At 36.7% G+C, this 23662-nt stretch overlaps 3 protein-coding genes and 2 long non-coding RNA genes across 5 annotated transcripts; 3 read left to right on the top strand and 2 right to left on the bottom strand.

The window, feature by feature from the left end:
• Positions 1 to 1609: 1609 nt before the first annotated feature.
• LOC106445225 (E3 ubiquitin-protein ligase RZF1) lies at positions 1610 to 3556 on the top strand. Its single transcript, XM_013886741.3, is given in 3 exon segments — positions 1610 to 2557; positions 2559 to 2708; positions 2710 to 3556. Coding segments are annotated over 3 exon segments (906 nt in total). The 5' UTR covers positions 1610 to 2476; the 3' UTR covers positions 3385 to 3556.
• Positions 3557 to 4544: 988 nt separating this feature from the next.
• On the bottom strand, positions 4545 to 8234 carry LOC125585166. The gene is made up of 3 exons (XR_007322094.1): positions 8146 to 8234; positions 7814 to 7876; positions 4545 to 6411 (listed from the first exon to the last, which is right to left on the bottom strand). It is a non-coding gene; the product is annotated as an uncharacterized LOC125585166 (long non-coding RNA).
• An 8595-nt stretch (positions 8235 to 16829) lies between these two features.
• LOC106445226 lies at positions 16830 to 19802 on the top strand. Its single transcript, XM_013886742.3, has 5 exons — positions 16830 to 17366; positions 18045 to 18157; positions 18235 to 18606; positions 18682 to 19336; positions 19417 to 19802. The coding sequence occupies exons 1-5, from the start codon at positions 17126 to 17128 to the stop codon at positions 19497 to 19499; spliced, it is 1464 nt and encodes a 487-aa protein (XP_013742196.1). The 5' UTR covers positions 16830 to 17125; the 3' UTR covers positions 19500 to 19802.
• Positions 19803 to 19972: 170 nt separating this feature from the next.
• Positions 19973 to 20541, bottom strand: BNAC05G07740D. The gene has a single exon (XM_013892037.3). It carries the CDS (start codon positions 20358 to 20360, stop codon positions 19995 to 19997), a length of 366 nt encoding a protein of 121 aa, XP_013747491.1. The 5' UTR covers positions 20361 to 20541; the 3' UTR covers positions 19973 to 19994.
• Positions 20542 to 20749: 208 nt separating this feature from the next.
• LOC106447876 lies at positions 20750 to 22051 on the top strand. The gene is made up of 2 exons (XR_007322093.1): positions 20750 to 21943; positions 22020 to 22051. It is a non-coding gene; the product is annotated as an uncharacterized LOC106447876 (long non-coding RNA).
• The last annotated feature ends 1611 nt before the right edge of the window (positions 22052 to 23662 follow it).

Raw genomic sequence — 23662 nt, 5'->3', positions numbered from 1 at the left:
AACAAAATATTTGGGAATATTCACTTTCATATTTAAAAAAAACGATTTTTTAAAAAAAAACAAAAAAACAAAAAAAAGTGGCAACCTTCTTCTCACGCCGTCTTCTTTATTCCATTGATTGTTCACAATAATTTCACATTATTTCTACCATGATTCATATATATGCTTCCACGGATCGATCGGTCTATAATTCGAGATCGGTCGATCTGTATGAAATCGACCTTTGCCGATCGAGTGAAATGGACCAAGTATATCAGTATGTGCTCCGCGTTTTTTTGTTCTGCATAATGATCAAGATCGATCGATCCGTTTGACCTTGTAATTTCGGATCGATCGATCCCACTTGATCGCACCCATTATTTATTATATTTAAAAATTACAATTTTAAGGGTATTATTGTTATTTAAAATAATTAGCCTAATGGGACATAAAGTATATGAGATTAGTCTAAATGGACATTGTTATCATTTTTTTTTGCTATAAAAAACAATTTTCCCAAAAAAAAACATTACGAGACTTCAAATTTTCATAGGATAATGAGAACACACGTGTGAGTTTATAACCTAATGAAACCAGTCTTACACGAAACTTTAATATTTTATACATTTTAAAACTGAAACCAACTGTAATTTTAAATCATAACTAGATATTCAACCACAACTTTACTAACAAATAATAAAAATAATAAATTTGATTATACACATATATAAATATTTTCAATATTTTCAAAGTTTTATATTATTCAAGAAACAATAACAAAAACGACAATAAATACCATAACCTATATGTTTATAACATTAGTTAAATTAGTTTGAAATAAATATAAAATTGTATTTCTTATCTTTATAATTTACATACATATGAATAAATTAAAATGAATATTAAAAATTTAAATATTATTATCTTAATCCGAAATATAATATCATTTATTTTAAAAAAATAAATTATGAATATAGTTATATCAATATATGTAATATATTTATACAAAAAAACAATTATTTTAATTAAATTATAACAAATATTAAAAATCTTCATATATTTCATTGCATAATAAATGTAAAAAATCAATAACAAAAAAAATCAAAAGGAAAGAACAGATCTCCCGTTGGCAATAAATTTGATAAAATTGATGGTGTGTGATTAACGGTGGTGATATCGGATTAGAAGTGAGCGGAATAATAGTAGTGGTAAACAGAGTTGTAGCGGTGATCATACACATTTTTTGCACATGAAATCCTACAACACAAACCACAAAATTATACAAAAATTAATAATTTAGATCACAATTAAATAATATGCCGCAGGTGCGACTATCCTAGTTCAGATAAAACTGGGGTTAATACTTAATAACAAGACACGTGGTAGTTAAACTACAGAGCACACAGAGACAAAGCCTCTTTATAACACCAAGGATAAGGTACTTTTTTCTTCCTTGTAACTCTTTTTAACAGTCAATATTCTCTCGCTGGAGTGGGACGGAGAGATTCTTCTTCCAGGCTCGCTCTCATTCTCTTCTTCTTCTTCTTCTTCCTCCAACGTCAAATCTCATCACATCTTCTCTAGAGGTATCTTGTCTTCCTTCTCGGATCCATGTGAGGTACGTAACTCATTGAGTTTGTTTCTCTTAATCTAAGTTACTGTGTCGTGAATCTTAGTTTTTTTTTTTGTAATTTCGTCGCTGAAATTCATTTTCTTGTTGTATAGTTGGATCATTGGATCTGATTTGCTCAAAACTTCTTTGCATATAAGGTGCATTAAGGATTTAAGATCTGGTTTTTGATTCTTCTTATTCGTATCAGAGATTTTTCGATTGCTATAGATCGTTTGCATTGTTCTTACTTCGTGGTTTCTGTTTCAATGCAGCCGGATACAGTATGGCTCTAGGGCTGTCTCGAGATTTTAGGGAGATTTTAAACAATTTAGTAAAATTTTAGTTTAAAAAAATTGGTAAATTGTTACAAAAAAAAGTTTTTTTTTTGTAAAAAAAAATGGTGCAAATTTTAAAAGTTTTTTTTTTTGTAAATTTGGAAGCAATTTCTGTGTAAACTATTTCTTAAATTTTGGAGGACATTTTGTTAATGTTTCACTAGGCTGGCTATATATGCTCAGGACCATCTCTGTATGGCTCATTTAGAAATATTCTAGCTAGCTCGAAAGTGGTTGAATCATGACTGATCACGGATAGGTTTGAAAACTTTTAATGCTGATGCATTATGTGTTAGAATGTTCTAGAAGGCCTGAGTTTGTTGAGGGAGGTTTTGGTGAAACAGGTGTTTCTAAAGTTTTTTTTTTTTGTTTGCTAAATTACATTTTGATTTTGTTGTATGGTGAGATAAGCTTAGAAAGTATGCATTGGCCAAAGCCTCTTTGGTTTACCAACTTAACAAGTTAGCATGGGTTTGGTGACCCAGCTCTCCTACTTGATCTTTGCAGGGCTATTAACTCGTACCTGAGCCGTAGGGAGATTGTCGTGAGGATGTCTAGTGGTCGAAACACACACTGGTGTCACAGATGCCAACGTGGTGTTTACCTTCGTGGTCGAGACTCTCTCTCTTCCCTATTGTGGAGGAGGGTTTGTCGAGGAAATCGATGTAACGCCTCATAGTAGCACCTTAGATATGCTTAGAGCTCACAGAGATGTTGAGCGTGATCCAACGTTTGATCTCATGGAAGCTTTCTCAGCTTTTATGAGAAGCCGTTTAGCGGAAAAGAAGCTACGACCGTGAAAGCTTTTCAAGTATAGCTCCTTTCTTGATCTTTGGTGGCCAAGCTAATAATCATACTGCAGTGGAAGCTTTAATCAACGGGTCACCAGCCATTGGTATCACTCGTGGCAACAACACCAATGCTGGAGACTACTTTTACGGACCGGGTCTTGAAGAGTTGATTGAGCAGCTTTCGTCAGGGATTAGTCACCATAGAGGTCCACCACCTGCAGCGAAATCATCTATTGATGCATTACCAACAATCAAGATCACACAGAAGCATCTCAAGTCGTCAGACTCTCACTGTCCGGTTTGCAAAGAGGAGTTTGAGTTGAAGTCAGAAGCAAAACAGATGCCGTGTAAACATGTGTATCATTCTGACTGTATCGTCCCGTGGCTGGTTCAGCATAATACGTGCCCTGTTTGTCGTAAAGAGTTACCATCAAGAGGTTCGTCTTCAAGCACACAGAGTGATCAGAACAGAAGTACCAGTAGAAGAAGGAACCCTTTCTCCAGTCTCTGGCCATTTCGCTCGTCTAGCGCAAGCTCTACACAAAACCGCAGAGATACAAACAACAAAGCCAATACAGAAGAAGGCCAGTATACTCATCACCATCATCACCAGCATCAGCAACAACAATCCAATATGGGTTATAGTGGATGGCCTTTTGACTATTAACTCTTGGTTAAGCCTTTGTATCTCACTTTGGTCTTTCGTATTTTGTTCTAACACTTTGTCTTATTCTGCTGTCTTTCATTTAATGGTAGATCTTATCTTTATGTGGATTATGGTTTATCAACTTTGTTTTTTAATTTAATGGATTATAGATATCACACATGTTAGCATGTTACTGAATTAGTATTAAAACAATTTATGCTTGTTTTATAGATGAATGAATGTATGTTTCTGCTGGCGCCAACCGAACTTTGATCTGTTTTTTTTTTTTTTTTTTTATTATTGTTGTATCTGCAAAAGCTTAGAGCACCTTTATCCTAAAACTGCAAAAGCTTAGAGCACCTTTATCCTAAAACTCCATTAGGGGACTCTTAATTGTTTTTTTAGTAATATTTAAGGAGCAAAGGTGTTTAAGAGATTAAGATAAGAACTTTGAGACTTTTATGTCTCCATTACAAGTTTTTTATTTTGGGGTTCTTAAAAATAAATTAATATTATTATTTTTTAAAAAAAAAAATTATTAAATAAAACATAAAAAAAAATTACATTTTAAACATAGATTTGTGAATAAAAACATGAAAACAAAGATTATTTAAATAAACTAGAATTATTCGAAAGAAGCATCCGAGATCAGTTGTTGTCGTCATCATGTTCAAATCTACGTCATATATGTTCAACCAAATCATCTTTTAGTTGTTGATGCATTTGCCTATTTCGAATTCTTGTACGAGCGTCCATCATATTTGTGATGTCTGAAGGGATATCTGTAGAATACGTGAAATCAACATGTGAATTTTCGTGGTCTTCTCCTTGTTGGAACTCTGAAACATCAACTAGACTGTATCCATCTCGTTCATCTTCTACTATCATATTATAGAGTATGATACATGCTCTCATAATCTTCCCAATTTTGACTTTATCCGAAAACAGCGCCAGATTTTAACAATGGCAAAGCGAGTTTGCAAGACTCCAAAAGCACGCTCGACATCTTTTCGGACAGCTTCTTGACGTTGAGCAAATAAAACTACATGCGGCCCTTGTGGCATAGAAATAGATTGGATAAAAGTTGCCCATTTCGGATAAATACCATCGGTGAGATAGTAAGCCATACGATACTCACGTTCATTGACAAAGTAAGTGACATTCGGAGCTTGACTGTTTATTATGTCATGAAAAATGGGTGAACGGTCAAGAACATTGATATCATTTAATGTACCTGAAGGTCCAAAAAACGCATGTCATATCCAGAGATCGTATGAAGCGACCGCCTCTAAAATGATTGTTGGTTTACCCGAACCACGAGAATATTGCCCTTTCCAAGCGGTGGGACAATTCTTCCACTCCCAATGCATACAATCGATGCTTCCTATCATCCCGGGAAACCCACGACGCTCTCCGACATCAAGTAGACGTTGAAGATCAGCCGGTGTTGGTCTTCTTAAGTACTCATCGCCGAACAAATATATTATACCTTCCACAAACTGTTCCACACATAACCGAGCTGTTGTTTCACCGAGCCAGAGGTATTCGTTGACCATATCAGCTGCAGAACCATACGCCAAGACACGAATGGCTGCGGTACACTTTTGAAGAGGAGAGAGACTGTTCCTTCCGAGACCATCTTTCTTTTCCCGGAAGTATTGAACTTCATTGGAGAGTCGATCAACAATGTGCAGAAACAGTCGCTTGTTCATTCTAAAACGTCGTCGGAAGAAATTTTCACGATACGTTGGAGTTTCACTGAAATAATCATTCCATAAACGAAAATGCCCTTCTTCACGGTGTCTTTCGATATAAGCTCATTTTTTTCTTTTCTTTCTTCGTTCTTCTTGATCACTTTGAATGGTAAAATTGTGAAAGGCGTGATCAAAATGTTGATCAAAGAGCTCATCAAATGCATCATCAAAAGCATCATCAAAAGCTTCATCTAAATTGTTTTGAGAAGAAGAAGCCATATATGGTGATTAAAGAGGTTTATAAACTAGTGATCAAAGAGAGAAAATAGAGAGAAGAAGAATTTATTATATATAAAGATGAGTTTGAGAAAATAGAGAGAAGAAGATTTTATTATAAATGGAGAGAGAAGAGATTTCAATGAGTTGGTTTAAAGAGAATGATATCGAGAGAGAGATGAGTTATTGCTTTGGTTTGGACAAATTGGTATAGAGAGTGATATAGAGAGAAATATGAGTTGTTGCTTTGGTTTGGTTTAGACAGATTCACTATAAAGTGATATAGCGAGAAAGATGAGTTGATGAGTTTGTTTGGTTTATACAGAATGATATAGAGAGAAGGATGAGTTGTTGGTTTTCTTTGATTTAGACCGAGAGATATATAGAGATATGTGAGTTGTTGATTCGTTTGGTTTAGAGAGACCAAGTTACATGATGCAAGATTACAAAACACAAGAGTACACATGATGCAATACACATCAAACAAGAGTACACATGATAGAAGTCACATAATGCAAGAGTACAAAGATGCAAGAGTACAAACACACAAGAGTACATGATCTGTGACACAAAGCGTTGACACTACAAGACACAACAACACACTGACCTTGTCCGACACTACAAGACACAACAACACACTGACCTTGTCCGTGACTACAAGACAAGACGAGACACTCACCTTCTTCTCTTCCTCTTGTTACCATCACCCTTAGAGGATTGTCCTTTCTCTATCTTGATTCCCGACTTCAACACCTTGAACTTCTCCTCTCTCAGCTTCTTCTCTTCCTCATGCATCCTTTCAAGCATCCTTCTGAACTCAGGTTCAATGTCATCTTCTGATTCCTCCACCCTAATCAAGTATCTCATATTGCTCATGTATTCTTCGCTTGATAACTCCACCATATCTTCTTCTTCTTCATCTGATATCTCCACCACTTTGACTGTATCTTCTTGTGGGAGAGGCGCAACATCATCATCTCTATCTTCTTGTGAGAGAGGCGGTATGATTCCTCTTGCTGAGAGGCCACAAACAATCCGTTTTCTTGGTTCCATTTCTGGCTATGTGTGACTTGATCCCCTGAAAAGCAAAAAATAAGATTGGAACGTATTAGAACACATCAAACAAGATAAGAACGTATTAGAACACATCAAACTACTAATATTCATTTCAAAGGAAGATTTACTTATATTACACATCAGTCTTAAGCGCCACAAACAAGATAACCAACTGATAACATTGACAGTTTAAAAGATTACATAGATAACATATCCTTAATCAGTTTGTTCTTAAGCGCCACTTCTAACTCACTAAGCGGCTCTGTTTTTGCAAGGAGTTTGTCAAGCAGTACGGTCTGGCTAAGCTTCTCCTTTGCTGCTATGTCATTCGCCTTTAACTCCCACATTTGCTGAAAATCTTGCAGATTCTTGCCTTCTTCTCCCACTGATATTTTAGCTTTCGCCTTGGATGCCTTCACACCAATAGGCCTAGCCGTTGCTTCATCCTCTCGATTGACACTGGGCATAGATGCTGATGACTGAAAAGATTGTTCTTTCCCCACCCTCTTTCTCTTTGAACCCGAGCTTTATTGACTATTGCCATAAGTACCACACCATTTCTGATCATTCCTAAGCTCCCTCCACGCATGCTCCAATGAGAAATTGACCTTGTAATCGTTGAGGAATATTTCGTGTGCAGCCTTCAAAACATCATCTTCACTCTGGCCACTGGGCCTCTGTTTTGTTGCAGCGTCATATGACCCTACAAACTTGCAGACACCTTCATTTATCTTCCCCCACCTCTGCTTACAATTTTTCTCTCTTTTAGGCAAACCAACCACCTTGGGACTTGCATTATAATACGCCTCAATCCTCTTCCAAAAGGTTCCTGCCCTTTGCTCACTCCCAACTACGGGATCCTTGGAGGTGTTCAACCATGCACTGATGAGGACCAGGTCTTCAACTATTGACCACTTGCACCTTTGCTTACGGTCCTCACCAGTTTGTGCACGTGAAGCGGATCCTCCAACGTCTGGAGTAGGTGAAAAACTAAGAAACTGAGGTGGGTTGTCATTGTGAGGCACTTGAGAGTTTAGTAAATGTAAAAAGCTAGAGGACTGGCTTTGTTGAAAATCCATACAGAGAAGAAGTTGAGAGAAAGATAAAGGAGATGATAAGAAAGAGAAGGAAGAAAGAGTGTTTATAGATGACAGAGAAGGAAGATGAAGGATATGATAAAAAAGAGAAGGAAGAAAGAGTGTTTATAGATGGTAGAGAAGGAAGAGAAGATGCATTCATGACAACCAACAAACAAAAACGTGTTGACATTTATCTAGAAGTTTCATCACATTAAGCCTTAATCAATTCTAGCTAGCCATCACTTCTATTTATCACACAACCAAATCATTAATTACAGTCGATTCAATTCTAACCACAACCTAAACAAATTTTAGTTTGCAGAACCAGTTAAGAGTAACACTAACCTTATTATGCAGTGAACTCCTGAATTGTTTGAACCTTTGCTCGATGAACTTTGATCCTTCTATCTGCCAACAGAAAGACATAAACAAAAAATTATTCAGACCAACAGAAAGACATAATCAAAAGCGAAAACAAATCAAAGAACAGAAACAGAGCAAGGATTGAAACTTTGATCCATTCGTATTAATTAAAACTAAAATTAAAACCGAAGAACAAGCTAAACATATCCAGAGATCAAAGACATCAAATTTTTAACTCTAGGTGAAACAAACAGAACCAACAAACTACAATAATCAATCACATGCATAATGAAACAACAGAACAACCGGTTTACCTTTCGATTTGAGGTGAAAGCTTCGATTTGAGCCACCGTGGGAAAGCTTGGAGGAGAAGACCCACCGAGAGAGAGAACCAACAAACTTCATAGAAAAAACAACAGATCAGACCTAATCGAAGACATGCATAGTCAAGAACACAACAACCGCTTACCTTTCAATTTCAAGAGAGCCACCGAGAGAGAGCTCTGTCGCCTCGAGGAGAACCACAGAGAGAGGTCGCCGAGAAGAACCACTGGAGGAGACGTCGCCGATGAGAGACACCGAAGGAGAAGTCGCCGAGAAAAGTCACCGAAGGAGACGTCGAATCTCCTTTCGTCAAAGAGAGCTTTCGAGAGAGAGAGAGAGAGAGAAAGAGATGATCGAAAGAGACGCGTAACCGATTTCTTCATCCTCTCGTTTGGTGACACCTGTTGGACCTTCCAGGCCTTACGCAAGGGGCGATTCTTGGACTTCTGTCTTTTCTTAATTTTTTTTAATTGGATTTAGGGAAAAAATTGGGCTAAGAGTCAGCGATAACGTTGCTCTTATTATACCGGAACCTGGGAAATATATGATAGACGCAGGACTCATGCAGCTAGCAAAGCTTGACCATTCTTGGAATCTCTAATTTTAATGTCTAGCTCTATGTATGTTCCACAAGAATTATAAGGCTATATATATTTTCTTAGAAATATAAGTTGGATCATATAGGACGCAATAGAAATTCGAGTTTTGACCTCTTTTGTTTTTTTTTCTTAAGGCTGAGATTTTGGTTGAATAAGCAGTAAATCATGAATGGTATTATCTAGATCACACACATGGTTTGCAATTGACTGAGCAGTAAATAGCATTACAGCCACACATGGTTTAGAAATTAAGACAACTGACAAATGTCGTGAAACTAGCTCTATCTTAAAACTCAATTGTCACCGACGAAGAAGAAGCTTTTAAGCCACAAGATATCTGCCGTAGAGGGAAAGTGACAAAAGTCTTTGACCTAACTTCTTTTTGCTAGCTTTCAAAAATAAAATAAAAACTTCTTTTTCTACTTCTTTTTGTTTGTCTTCGGTCAAAAAAACAAAAAAACTTATTTTTGTTTCTCTTCCGTGATCGAAGTTTCACAACTACTTTTTTTTTTTGTCAAATAACTACTTTTTCTTCTGAACAAGTTTACTTCCAAGTTCTACACAGTTTCCCATCATAAAAAATTATTGTTCTTTAATATTTATCTACTTGTCGTACCATTTTAATATTTATCTCTTACTTTTCATATTTGTTTTTACTTTTCACCTACTCAAATATTCAAATAGTGATCTAAACTAGTACCATTATCGTGTTTTAATCTGAATTCAAGTGAATAAGTCCGTGAGAGATTGATTTACCTCTGTTGTGTCACCTCGGTTACATATCAAATTGTAATCAATGGCAAATTTAGAAGGCAAATCTAATCAAAGAGAAGTTTGAGACAATAAGACCTCATTTCTCTTTTCTTGTTCATATACTATGTACAGATGCGTTGATCTCGCTCCTGAACGAAACAGAAGCGGAGAAAAAGATAGTAAGCCTTCGTGTTGCAAGAGTGAGCCCAAGGACCTCACATCTTTTCTTTTTTTTTTGCACTTCTGTAAGGCGGAAGTAAGCCAATGCAGAGATATCATAGAAATTTTTCAAAACATATATAGAAAAGCATCGGGAAAATACTAAATGTGGCAAAATCTTTGATGTTTTTTGGAAACCGAGTGGATGTTTCTCTGAAACAAGATATAAAAAATGTCATGGACTTTTCTACTGAAGGAGGCATGGGTATGTACCTAAGATTATCAGAGCAAATTTGTGGCTCGAAGATGAAAGTGTTCTCCTTTGTTCAAGAACGGCTCAATAGGCGAGTCAACACTTGGTCATAGCAGTTCCGATATTTGTGTTGTCGTGTTACTTACTTCCACAAGGCATTTCCGATAAACTAAGGAGCACAACTTCTAATTTTTGGTGGAACTCAAAACAGAACGGCAGAGGTTTACATTGGATAGCATAGGACGAGATATGTACCCCCAAGGATTCGGGGGGACTAGGTTTTCGTGATCTCCATGACTGCGCTTCTTGCAAAACAATTGTGGAGACTAATTTATTACCCGAATTCTTTACTGGCACGTATTTCAAAAGGAAGGTACTACAATCATACATTCCCTTTGGAAGATCAAAGAACATACTCACCATCATATGGATGGCATAGTATCATGGCAACAAAACCTCTACTCATATCGGGTTTACGGAAAACAATTGGTATGGATCGAGATACGAGGGTTTGGAGTGAGTCTTGGGTTCCAGCGAGGGTTTGGAGTGAGTCTTGGGTTCCAGACACAGTCGCTCGAGCACCTAGACCTACCGACCACATTGTTTACAGACTACCCCAACTTCTTGTTCAATCCTTTATTAGGAATGATACAAGGAGTAGGATATACAACTTTTGCGGGAATTCTTTCACCCATATGATATCTTTTTGATATTTGGGCTAAAACTATCTCGCTCTCTTGCTCCGGATGGATATGTTTGGAACCACACAAAATTAGGAGTGTATTAAGTTAAAACCAGTTATGACCTACTCTGATCGATCAAGCCGAGTCTTACGCAAGAAGGGGTTCTAGAACCGAGTATCATGAGCCTACAGAGCCATGTGTGGTAGATAAAAGCTACAAGTAAGATGAAGCATTTCTTGTGGCATGATATCTCAGGCTGTGTGGCGACGGCAGAGAGGCTCACTTACAGACACTTGGGCACATATAGGAGTTGGCCTAGATGTGTTGTCCCAGTGGAGTCGATTAACCATCTTCTTTTTGAATGCCCCCCAGACCTGCAGGTTTGGGCTTTTATGGACTATAGGTTCCTTTTGGGTTACTTCCCGAGTACATCTATATACCAAAACATGAACTTTCTGTTTTGGATGAGAAAAGAGATGGCTCTACTGAGACCACAATTCGACACCTTCCCATGGATCTGTTGGTACATTTGGAAAGCGAGGAACGATAAACTCTTTAATGGGAAAGTCGTATCCACGATTGACACTCTCCAACATACGTCTCTTGAGGTAGAATGTTGGAGGAAAGCTAATGAAAAAGAGGAAGCAAACGAGGATCATGGCAACCCTCCTATTATAGAGGTTGAAACAGTGCCCCCTTGAATACCCCAAATCCCTACCTGTCAAATTGATGCGCCATGGATCGATAATGGCAGTGTAAGTGGCTTAGGGTGGAGTCTTAAGGATCAAATGGGTTCTGAATCTTTTGGATTACGAGCGTGCAGCAGGAACCTCTCAGCTTTGCGTGCTGAGATGGAAAGTTTACTTTGGGCAGCTACATGTACTAGAGACAGGAGGATAACTTCGATATGGTTAGAGACGGACTGCTCGGACCTAGTGGATATGACTACAAACCCGGTGGAATGACCAACATTCGCGATAGAAATCGAAGTATTCCAGAGATTACATGAGGATTTCAAGGATGTGAGCCTGTCTCATATTTCTCGGAGTAGAAATGGTCAGCCGAATGCGTTAACAAAATAAATAAAGAATAAAGATTATATCTTTTCCCATGTAAATCAGACCCGGTCAGACGGAAGTGAGACTTGTATACACTCGGTGAATTAACTCGTCTGACCACCACTTGATCTAGCTTAGATAGCAGCTGACAAAAAAAAGTATGTGAGACTTGTATACAACAACAATAACAAAAACATCCTATTCGTTGCTTAACATACTTGTTTGCATTGTTTTATAGAGAGAATAGCATAATTACACAATTTCCTGACAATTAATAAACCCTTTTTTTCTTAAATCTTTAAAATAAAGCTAGTATAAAATTCATAAACTCAAGATATATCTATACTATACTAAAAGTGCTTAATAAACCCCTCTTAGCCTGTCCACGTCGACAATTATATTCATCCACTCATGTTCTATTAATTGTCCACGTCAGATACGAATTATTGTGGTTGTGGGCTTCAATTTTTAATTCGGTCTGTTTAATATTTTGGCCTGTCAAACATAAACTCATCATTTAGGCATGTTGAACATAATCGTCGAATCCTACTTCTCATTTTCCATTCCTCATCTCCCCAAAACCGTTTCGTAGATCAGACGAACCACCTCTCCACTATCTTCTCTAATCAAACCTTCGTGTAATCATAGCTCATTCAAAGGTTCTCTTTCGTCTTCCCCTCTATCAATCTCTCTATAAAACACTTTTCTCATATTTTGCTCCGATTAAAATCGATAATATCCTCTCAAAAATCTACGGCAATGGAATCCACCGGCAAATCTCCAGTATCCAGCTATCGGAAGCCAAAACGGAAGATCCTTTCCTCCTCCGCGATTTCGAAGACACCTACCGGGAAGTCCGTTGCAGCTTCCGAGATTGCAATCAAACCAAACGGCAAAACCGCTGTTTCCTCTGCCATTCCGAGATCGCAATCTTCCTCCGCGCACGGTGACGATGTGATGTTCTTCAGAGATGTCACAATGCGCCCACATCAAGAGGAGTTACGGTTTCGTCTGATACATTTTTGGGAGGCTCGAAACCCAAACACGAAGACACTCACTGGCGTGGAGATGCTCCTCATTGACGAGCAGGTCCGTCTTCTATTGATCGGTTGATATAGTAACATTTACGTAATGATAAGAGAGCTATGAAATATATGAATCATATTGCAATCCATCTCGGCAAGATGTACTTCTATAGAGTGATTTCTATTTATCATACTCCTACATAAAAATAACAGTACTTTCTTTTATATTTCAACCTCATATGAATACTTGGATGCTTGATCTTATTAACTTTGGTTTGATTTATCTAAAGTATAATGCCAACTGAGTTGTTTAGTGACATATAGTTTCTATTAATCCATTCTTTCTCAGGTTTGTTGGATCATTGAAAAGAACTTGGGAATTCCATGGAAATTCTGTTCACTTATTTCGCTGACGAACCTTTGGCAACTGATTTGGTAAATTCCTGAAGTTTGTTCGTTCCTTGAGTGAACGTATATCTTCAAGTCACAATAGAAGCTACAGCTCGCAAGCAGTTTTTTTTATAGAGAGCTTTCTGTTTTGTAGATAGCACAGGTTCATCGATCTCTCTGTTTTGTAGATAAGCACGTTCTCATCGTCCTACTCCAGCTAATGGCCAGGATGTGGTTTTTTTATCTGATCTTAGTTTCGTTTTAAGCCTTTCATATGATGGTCTGAGCAACTGATTCCATTCAAAATTTTATTACTTTTTATTAAATCAACGAATGCATCAAGTTGTTCCATCTCATGATAATGGTTGTCATAGTAACACTTTTAATCTTCTATTTTGTTTGGTTGTCAGGAAACGGTTATTCAAGGTTTTATCTTAGCAGGACGGTTGAGACGTATATGCCTCACTTGAAAGCAGGTTCTGTTTATTTACTGAACAAGTTTTACGGGTCCAGAAGCAAAGATCAGTCCAGTGTCGCTGATCATAGTGTCACCATTTCGTTAGCTTTGAACTTTGTCCTCTCGGTTCTTTAGGACAGTCCGGTTCCTTTTCAGGAAGACTGGTTCAGGTTCCGTAGCCACGAGGAGTTTGAAGCTAATTGTGACCTCAAGGTTGACCTTTATGGTAAGTCCTCTATCTAATTGTCGTTCGCAAGTAGGAGTCAATTGAGCTACAGTTGGGGTTTACTCTTAAATCTTGAGGTTAAGTCTTCAGTCTGTGAACAACTGATGAATTTATTTAGTCATGAATCTGTGGGTTAAGTTTTAGTATAGTATACATACGTTTTGATGTTATTATTATTGTATAACTTGGATATTCACCGAACTTAACCTATATAGACATACATTTGTTATTTTTAAAGAGTATAAGTTCGATAATTACCAAACTCAACTCTTACTATTTCAGATTATCTTGGACACATGAAGTTGGTCAATGAGCAGCCTCTGACGGACTGTCCCATCCTTAACGGAGTTGATATAGCAAAGAAGCGGCATCTGAGGGTTCATGTGCAGACACGTAGGTAAGTTTGCCCATTAATATCGACATTTTGTATGTGTGTTTATCTTAACATTTGAGTTTAAATATTATAGCGGACCATTGATGAAACTATACATATGGGACAAAGCTGCAGCAGATTTCTGCCTGAAGTACAAGTCATATGGGAGGACTCCAAGTGCTATTTTAGTCACCACATTGAATCCAAAACGGATTGGAGGTTAGCATATCCAGCTTTAATTTTATCATTTTGTGATATATAGAGTTTGTTATCGTTTTCTGAATCTGATTACTGATACATTCATGTGTAAACATCAGGAACCCTTGCTCGACTACTATGTCATCTTCACGGGTTTTTATGGACACTGATGTCCAACCAACAAGAGATTATCTTAGCTGGTATGTATTTATGTTTTGAGATATATTTTCTTCCAACTCCAGTACTGACATGATTAAGGCTTTCTCATTTTTTCAGGTTGGGCTCCAACTCGGATATTGCTTGGAAGATTAATGCAGAGATTGTGACTAAGCCTGTGGCAGTCACTATAGCTGAACTATTCTCCTACATCAAACATGAGAATGCAAACATGAGAATGCGAAGGTACAAGAGTTGCCTTTTTTTTACTAATTTATTATGATATTCATGGGTACTTCTGATAATTTTTAATATATTGTTGTAGATTGCTTGGTTTGAGTGCACAACAACTATAAATCATGTTTTCGGTGGCTCAGCTTGGTATTATATTTCCTATGGTGTGTGCCATACAATTTCCTAAAAAATACACAACAAATTGTGAGTTTTAACCATTTTGAATTCATTGGACAACAATGAATACATAAAATAAATTTAGACCACCAACACGTAAAAATTGGAGGATGAAATTTTTGAAGTCTCAAATTTTATGTACATCCAAATGATATGAACGCAGAAAAATAAAATTTCTGATACGTTTCTTTCTGTGAAACACGTAAACACAATAAAATAAAAAGTATAAACAATTATAATGACCTTTCCATCTTAAAACTGTTCCCACTAACTTCAGACAATTAGAGGCCATAAAAAACCGGAAAAGTTAGTAAAGCTTTAATTAAAAACTAGATTTTGATCTGCGCTTTTCAAGAGCAAAATTTTTTTTGATTAAAAATTTATATAATTAATTTTTGTCTTCATTTAAAGTATGTTTTGGTACAAAATCAGAATTCCAAAATTTGTGGTGATGATTGTTTTGCATTAGTTTTTAGTTTCATTTTTTTTTTTAGATTTGGTTTTAGATTTAGATTTTTGGTTTTTAGTTTTTAAGTTTCTATTTTTTATTTTCGAATTTTGCTTTTGGGTTTTAGTTTTTAGATCTGCTGAGTTAGTTTGAACTGATATTACCAACAAGCAAATCTCAAATAATCGAACATATAATTTAAAACTGAAAAAATGACAAATTTGTTTTAAAAAATTGCAATAGTTTATTTTGTAAATAAAAAAATAACCCGAGTTTTCAGATTTTGGTTTTTAGTTTTTAGATTTGGTTTTTGGTTTTGCTTTACGTTTAAGTTTTTTTTAATTCAGTAAATTATTTAAGAAAAAACAATAAATTATTTAAAGTTAACTTTGAAAATTATCAAAACAGAGTGATTGTTACTTAAAATAAAAAATACATTAACATATTTTAGATTACATGATTTAAATAAGTGATTAATAATGGATAATTTTGTTTTGTTAAAAATATTAAACACCTTTGGGCCTGAAAATAGTAATTGATTTTTTGATTCATTAAGGTGGAAAGTTTATTCAATTTTTTTGAATTTTCTCCTTAATACTAAGCCCAAAAATCAAACCATATAATTTGTCCTAAAAGCAAAAGTAAGCCTAAGACTTATCCCATAGATAACCACCATTTTTTAATTTAATTTACACATACTAATCGTGTTGGTTTAATTTAATTAATATGGTTCAATCAACTATATGGTGTCTATTATTTGTAAAACTCTAGAAATAGTCCTAATTTAAATGACAACCAGTAGATAAAAAGAATGACTCTATTTTAATAGAGTAAATATATAAAAGTCAAGAAAAAAAAACTAACACAACAAAATGAAGAAACAAGCTAAAATATTGTTTTAAACTCACACAGCAATGGAGAGCTATTTTTCTCTATTATTGTTTTAATCTGTTTAATATTCAATAAAATCTTTTATAAGTAAAAATAAACTAAAATAATATAGTACATAATATCCGCATATGAATTAAAAAACACTATTTTCAAGTAAAATAAAATGTAGACTATGATTTTTTTTAAGGATTTAAGAATCTTCATGTAACATTTAAACAACTAAAGTCACCGCATGCTTTCAAAAAATTAGTGTCCATACACCATAATCTACTGTTAGATTTAAAACCAATTATCCGCGCGTAGCGCGGAAAACGATCTAGTACCCTTAATAACATTCGTCCTAATTAAGTAACATTATCGTGATTACATATAAAATAGCATATGCTCATGCCATTTATATATCTTTCTGCCGTTATATTTTCTACCTTTCTTTTGTTTATTTCATTGTTTTTTCATACAATATTATTATTTTATTTAGCTTGCCTAAAAAAAGATAATAATAATAATAAAGAATGAAAATTCGAATTTGAAACTGACACGAGGTTCCCACTAGTACTACACAACTGCTCTAGGAACATAAAAAATTACTAAAACAAATGTTAAAATGTAAAGCTACAAGATAAAGCTACAGACAGAACACAAGACAAGAGGTTCCTATTGTCATTTGCAGAGAGAGAAAGCTACTTCACTCCTTCCTTCCTCCGTCTCCCTGACCCTGAGCCCCACCACATTCTCCTCTCCGTCGATCTTCCTCGCTTCTGAAGCATCTCCCTTCACAAATTTGAAGACTTTTTGGTTTCAATCTAGAGAGAACAAGCCGGCCTTTTGATGGGTGCGGCGGCAGAATCTAAAACCAATCGGAGGATCTCGTGAATGAATCTTTGTTTCTTATGGGGAAGAACAGCGACGAGGAGCAGAATCTCCCAGAGAACAACGATACAGCTAGGAACAACGAAGGAAGCAGATGCTCTAGCTGTTGTTGTTCTGCTCGGATCTCAAGATGCTTTAGTCTCAGATGCGTTTTGATTCTTGCTTTCTCCGCCGCTGTCTTTCTCTCCGCCGTGTTTTGGCTGCCTCCATTCCTCGGGTTATCAGATCGTGACGATCTAGATCTCGATCCAAGGTTTAAAGGTATATTAAAAAAAATCAAACCTTTCGATCTCCATCTTCGTGAATTGAGTGATGCAGATCCACCTGAATGAGAGAATGAGCTGTCATAAAGCTCGAATCTTTTTCTATAACATGACAACCCTTTGATGATTTTTTTAATGGATTTTGTTTCAGTTTTTGAGGAGATGATGTAGGGGAATGTGTGTATATGTTTACATTGACTTTGGACTTAGAATTGGCTATTTTTAGGCGTTTTCTTTATTGGTTATCTATAAAATTATATGTAAAACCTTGTTGTCGAGTTTATTAAGATTACACCATGAACTCCATATTTAGTATTGTAATCAAACACTGCTTAAAAGGTGGAGTTTTTTCTGTAAGTGTTTCCTTCCTTAGAATGTTGTTTTTTAAGCTTGGCTGTGCTGAAGAAGCTAACTTTACTGTTTACTTAGTGTTGGTGATGTAAATAATGAATCTAGTTTCAATAATGTTTCATGAAAAAAGCAATGATTTGTTTCCATTTATGTCTATTCTCAAAGCTGGTTAGTTGGTATAATCAATTAACAAGGTAGGCCTAGTTCATTTGCTTTGGTACACTTAGGACTGTTTTAGTTTGTATTATGTAACTTTCTCCTTGCAATTTCTTTTATAATATATGGTCATGATACGTCTCCTTTTTGGTGTTTGTTTCTATTGCAGGACACAGAATAGTGGCAAGTTTTGATGTCGAAAAACCAGTTTCTTTCTTGGAAGACAATCTGTTGCAGCTTGAGAATGATATCACTGATGAAATAAGCTTTCCCATGACCAAAGTAACTAAGCTGTAGATTTTTTATTGTATACAATGTTTGATCATTCTCTAACTTATGCTTCCTTTTTTCTGAGCCAGGTTGTGGTATTAACCCTTGAACGCTGGGGGAATCTAAACAGAACAATGGTTATCTTTGCAATCGACCCCAAGAAGAAGAACATTAAGATACCTACAGAGATTGAGAGTCTAATCAAGGCAGCTTTTGTATCTTTGGTAACAAACCAGTTGTCTTTCCGGTTAACTGAATCCTTGTTTGGCCAACCTTTCTTCTTTGAGGTGTTAAAGTTCCCAGGAGGCATCACTGTGATCCCTTCCCAGCCTGTATTCCCTTTGCAGAAAGCTCAGCTTCTCTTCAACTTCACGTTAAACTTTTCTATTTACCAAATTCAATCTAACTTCGAGGAGCTCACTAGCCAGCTGAAGAAGGGTATAAACCTGGCTTCCTATGAGGTATAACCATTTCAATTAGATCAGTCTATTGCTAATGATTCAGAAGCTTAGAGTTGTATCTTGCTTGAACTGCAGAACTTGTACATAACCTTGTCAAACTCCAGAGGCTCAACGTTGGCGCCTCCTACTATAGTTCATTCTTCTGTTCTGCTCACATTCGGAACCTCATCAAGGCTGAAGCAGCTTGCTCAAACTATCACTAGCTCCCATTCAAAAAACCTTGGCCTAAACCACACAGTGTTTGGTAAGGTTAAGCAAGTCCGTCTCTCCTCAATCTTACCACATTCACCCGTCAAACCATTAGCTCCTTCTCCTTCTCCTCAACCTGAAACCCACAAACACTACTACCATCATCATCGTCATCGCCACCACCATCAGGAACTTGCTCCAGAACCTTCACCTGCAGCTAAGAGCCTTGCACCTGCATCTGCGCCAATTAAACACTTGCATTTACACCGGAGAAGCCCACCTCCTTGCCCTTACGAGCAGAGGGGGAGACCGAAAGGAAACGATGCTCTGAACCATCACTCTGCAACACCAACTCCTGCACCACACCGGTCTCAGCAACACGCACCAGCACCAAACCATACACCGCCAAGTCATCATCTTGCTATTCCAGTTTCTAGCCCACTTCCCCATGTAGTATTTGCTCATATCCCACCTCCAGCAAGAATCTCCCCTGAGTCAAGACCAGACAGTGAGAAAACACCTGCACCTTCTCCCACTCCATGTAAGTCTTTCTTCTGTTCTCAACATAAAGATCTGTAGATTTGTTTACTCATCTCAAATCTTTATTCTGTTCATAAACAGCTTCGGCTAGCATCGGTCCAAACTTCAAAAGGGTGTCACCGAAGCTGCTCGTAATAGTAACCGCTGTAATCATCTGTCTGTAAAACCAAAAAAAACGCCGCAGGAAACTGCTTTTAACGTTCAAGCTGTAAAAAAAGAAGCAGCAGTTCGGAAAAGCAGAACTTCTCCGGTCCCAACATCAATGTAACTGTATAAATGAACACAAGGCCAACAACAACAAAAATGTATGTATGGAAAACGAAGAGAGTTTTTGTAAAAGAGCTGTTGAGGTTTGCAACACAAAAGTGTCTTTGCCCCTAACATCCGAGAAAAGAAACAAAAAAAAACTTCTATATAATATCTGTTTTTGTATATAAAATTTCATCCAATTTGTGTTTTTCACATAAGACATTCTCCACTGGAAAAAGATGATCATGATCCATTAGTATTATTACTGAGATAACATTGCTGCCAAACTTGACTCGGAATGACTTTTTATTGTTTACAATGTTCAATATCAAGAAATAAAAAAAAGTAGCTAAATAACACAATTCTACTAGTATAACTCGAATGGTGAATGGTCATTCATCTATAAAAAATTAAACCGGGACACAAAGATACCATATCTGTGTGGCTTTCTCAATAAGGCCTTGTTTCTGAGTAGCTTCAAGTTTGGGAACAAGGGATTCTATCACATGCCTTGTCACGATGTTAAGACAAATTTGTCCCATGTGATAAATTTCTAGACAACATCCGTTTTGTTTCAGCGGCCCATGGTGATACATTTCGGCTGTGGCATACATTGCACACCTTGAAGATATCTTCCCAAGACATTGGTTGAGGTAGCGGTCTTGTTCAGGAGATTGAGCTAAACCAGTGGATGCAGATGCGAATGCAGCCATTGCTATAATTGTGAATATGCCTGCAGCCGTGGATTTGATGACGGTAGTTGGTTTGAAGGCCATGATATAAAATGTATTTGTATTATGAATTGTTCAAAACTTTAATTGCTTCGTCTTTTTAATTTTAGTCCAGAGAGTATATGTAAGAAGCAAATGTTGTAACAGTTTGAATTTTGTTTTAATGAAAGGTATGTTTCTTATGCATTGTCATTATTGTTTACTTGTATTTACTAAAGGTGATGCGTTTTATTTCAGTTACTAGCAAAACGCCTACGTTTATGTTGTTTTTTTTTTTTTTTTGCAACAATAGAAAAAGTAATTGTACAAAGGTAAACGTGGGGTGATCTGGCGACCGTGGTCAACCGACTATTCCCCACCGGTACACGACACTCCACATATTCTTATCATTTAAGGCAGTCCGGGTGGCCAATGCGAGTCGAACCTGCGGGGAGCGTATTGGATCTGGTCCTCAACTACCTCTAGGCCAACTACGTTGGTTACAAAGGTCTAGAAGTTACACAAAATATTTTCTAAGAAAATGTATCGATTAATATGTTGTGCATCATCTCTAGGTACTAGATCTTTAGAGCATGATTATTGCAGTTTTTTAAGAGAATTTTTAAGCTAAATCACTCATTTAATTAAATCAAAAGTAAATAATTGATCCTTAATTGAGCATTTTGGACACCGATCTTTAGAGGGATTTTAAACACACGTGTCAGTACACAATCAAACATAAAAAAAATTTCTCTCTTTATTTTCTTTTCTTTTTGTTTCTTCGTCTTCTCTTGTTTTTTCCGAAAGACAACAATGTATTTTCCGTGAGGACGACGAAGGCGGTTCTTTTCTTTATGTTTCTGTTGTTAAAAATTCAATTGGTTTCCCTTCGATGAGGATCAGAGTCATCCATTCACTCTTCTCCGCCGTTTCTCGCAAACACACCACTTGTTTCTCGTCGTCGAGGACTCAATGGTCTCAGCTCAGCCCTGGAAGAACAGTTCCCTTGAGAAAAAGATTCTTCTTGTTGCCTCCAAAAGCCACCACAGAGCAATCATGTCTTAAATTGATTTTCCCAAAAGTTGTAGCCTTCGCTGTTGAAAGTTCTAAATTTAGAGAGTCTTTTGGTATTTCCTTTAAGGTCAAGTGGGAGGAGAAGACGTGGATAGCAACATCATGCCGTATTGCATCATCAACAAGGCTGAGAAGAAAATAACCAATTGTTATATATTTTTTCTGCAGTCGTTCTAGTACGATGGCAAAGCGATCATGTCAAATGAGGAGTTTGATAACTTTAAAGAAGAGTTGATGTGGGAAGGAATCAGTGTTGTCATTGTAAGTAATCAACTATTATTTTTGTTTTTGGTTTCTTAGGGTAAAAGCTTCATCTTTGATTTGGTTACATGAAATAGTAGGTTTTGATGAACATAGATTCTTGGAAGCTTCAATGGCTTGTGTTTCGGGAAATCTGATCCTCAATGATGAAGAATTTGATCAGCTCAAACTCAAACTTAAGGTTCTATTCCACTCAAAATACACATATCCTCATTTCTCTGAGCTTCAGTTTTTAAGGATTCTTTCTGCTTCTGTAGATGGATGGTAGCGAGATTGTGTGTGAGGGTCCAAGGTGCAGTCTCCGTAGTAAGACGGTAAAGACAACATAAAGCTCCATTACTCAAAGCTTATTCCATATACAAATACTCATTTATAGTCTTGACTTTGCAGGGACGTAATGTTGTGATCGAGCAAAGTTGGGGTGCTCCTAAAAACATTGAATTCAAGGATAAAGTCAAGAACGTTGGTGCCAGTCTTGTCAAGCAAGATGTTACTCTACTAATGACAATGCTGGTGATGGTACGATCACTCCACTGCTCTTAACTTGATTCTATTGTCTTGCTTTCTTCTTTATTGCGTTCACATTTGGATAGTAGTTGATTGTGATGAATGCGTATGATGAATGCGTATGATGAATGCTGGTTAGAGTTAGGTTGTGGTTAGTGAATATGCGTGTGGTGAATGCTTGTTTTAGGACTGTGTGCTAGGTAATTAATATGTTAGATACATGCCAACTCATCTATTTTCATCTATTAAAGCCGGTTCTTTTGCTATTTCTTTCCATTTTCTAAACATGTTTCTTCTTCTCTTTGTATTAGTCTTGCAACACATTTTTTCTTCTTTCTCTCTTCTTTCACAGTTTAGGATATGGATTCAACGAATCCAGATGGTCAGAGCTCCAATTTTGTTGACCTTTTGAACAGTCAACAAGATAGTTTCCATCCTGAACCCTTTCTTCATGAGCTAGTTAGCTCACAACTCCCTCTGTTTGGTACGCAATGTACTGAAACTTCAAGCTTCGGTGAAGAGACACCTACAAAGCGCAAAGAAAAAAAGAAATGGAGTCCCTCAGATGATGTAGTGCCCATTAGCTCATGGTTAAACACGAGCAAGGATCCTCTTGTAGGCAATGAGCAAAAAGCAGGAGATTTCTAGAAACGCATAGCAGCTTACTTTGCAGCTAGTCCAAAGGTTGAAAGAGGTGAAAAGCGAGAGGCAATTCAGTGTAAGCAAAGGTGGCAAAAAAATAAACGATCTTGTTTGCAAGTTTTCTGGATCCTATGAGGCTGCAACAAGACAAAAAAACTAGTGGTCAGAATGAGAATGATGTTGTTAAGGCAGCACACGAAATATTCTACAACGATCATAAGTTGAAATTTAACCTTCAACATGCTTGGGAGGAGCTGCAGTATGACCAGAAATAGTGTGAACTTGCTACTAGTAAGATTGATGAAAGCTCTAAGAAGAGAAGGTGTGAGGATGGTGCTCAATCATCTAGCTCTCAAGCAACTACCAATCTAGGTGAGCAACGTCCTCCTGGTGTGAAGGCAGCGAAAGGAGCATCTGGTAAGAGAACTATAGTGGATGGCAAGGCTCTCTCTGAGTTTCAGAGCATGTGGTCTATTAAGGAGAAAAACTTGGCAGTGAAAGAAAGACTGTCGAAGATGGGTCTGCTTGACAGACTCATTGCAAAACCAGAGCCACTATCTGAAGAAGAAGAAGCCCTAAAGAAGAAGCTAATTACAGAAATGTTGGCTAATTAGTGTGGCATGTTAAAAACGAGTGTCTATGTTTCATATTTCCAGTTTCATGTTCTGTTTTCATTTAAAATTAGCTTGCTGTTTCTTGTTCTTGTTCTCTTTTAGTGGTTTTAAAAAGAAACTCTGTTAAGTTTCTTGTGTGATGTTGTTCTTGTATGGAGTTAAAGTATTTGTTGTTATGTTTAAAATGTTATGTAATGGAATTAAGTGTCTTGTTCTTATGTTTTAGCTTGTATGTTTCTTGTTCTTGTTCAGTTATGTTTAGCTTGTATG

The sequence above is a fragment of the Brassica napus genome, chromosome C4, assembly GCF_020379485.1.
Source record: "Brassica napus cultivar Da-Ae chromosome C4, Da-Ae, whole genome shotgun sequence".
NCBI classification, from domain to species: Eukaryota; Viridiplantae; Streptophyta; class Magnoliopsida; order Brassicales; family Brassicaceae; genus Brassica; species Brassica napus.
Note: the sequence above shows the minus strand (reverse complement) of the source record. Positions and strands in the feature narration are given on the sequence as shown.

Coding starts and splice junctions, on each gene's coding strand:
- LOC106445226 (XM_013886742.3), top strand. CDS start 17,126: ATGGGGAAGAACAGCGACGAGGAGCAGAATCTCCCAGAGAACAACGAT. Junction 17,367..18,044: donor TCTCGATCCAAGGTTTAAAG/GTATATTAAAAA, acceptor TTTCTATTGCAG/GACACAGAATAGTGGCAAGT. Junction 19,337..19,416: donor TGCACCTTCTCCCACTCCAT/GTAAGTCTTTCT, acceptor GTTCATAAACAG/CTTCGGCTAGCATCGGTCCA.
- BNAC05G07740D (XM_013892037.3), bottom strand. CDS start 20,360: ATGGCCTTCAAACCAACTACCGTCATCAAATCCACGGCTGCAGGCATA.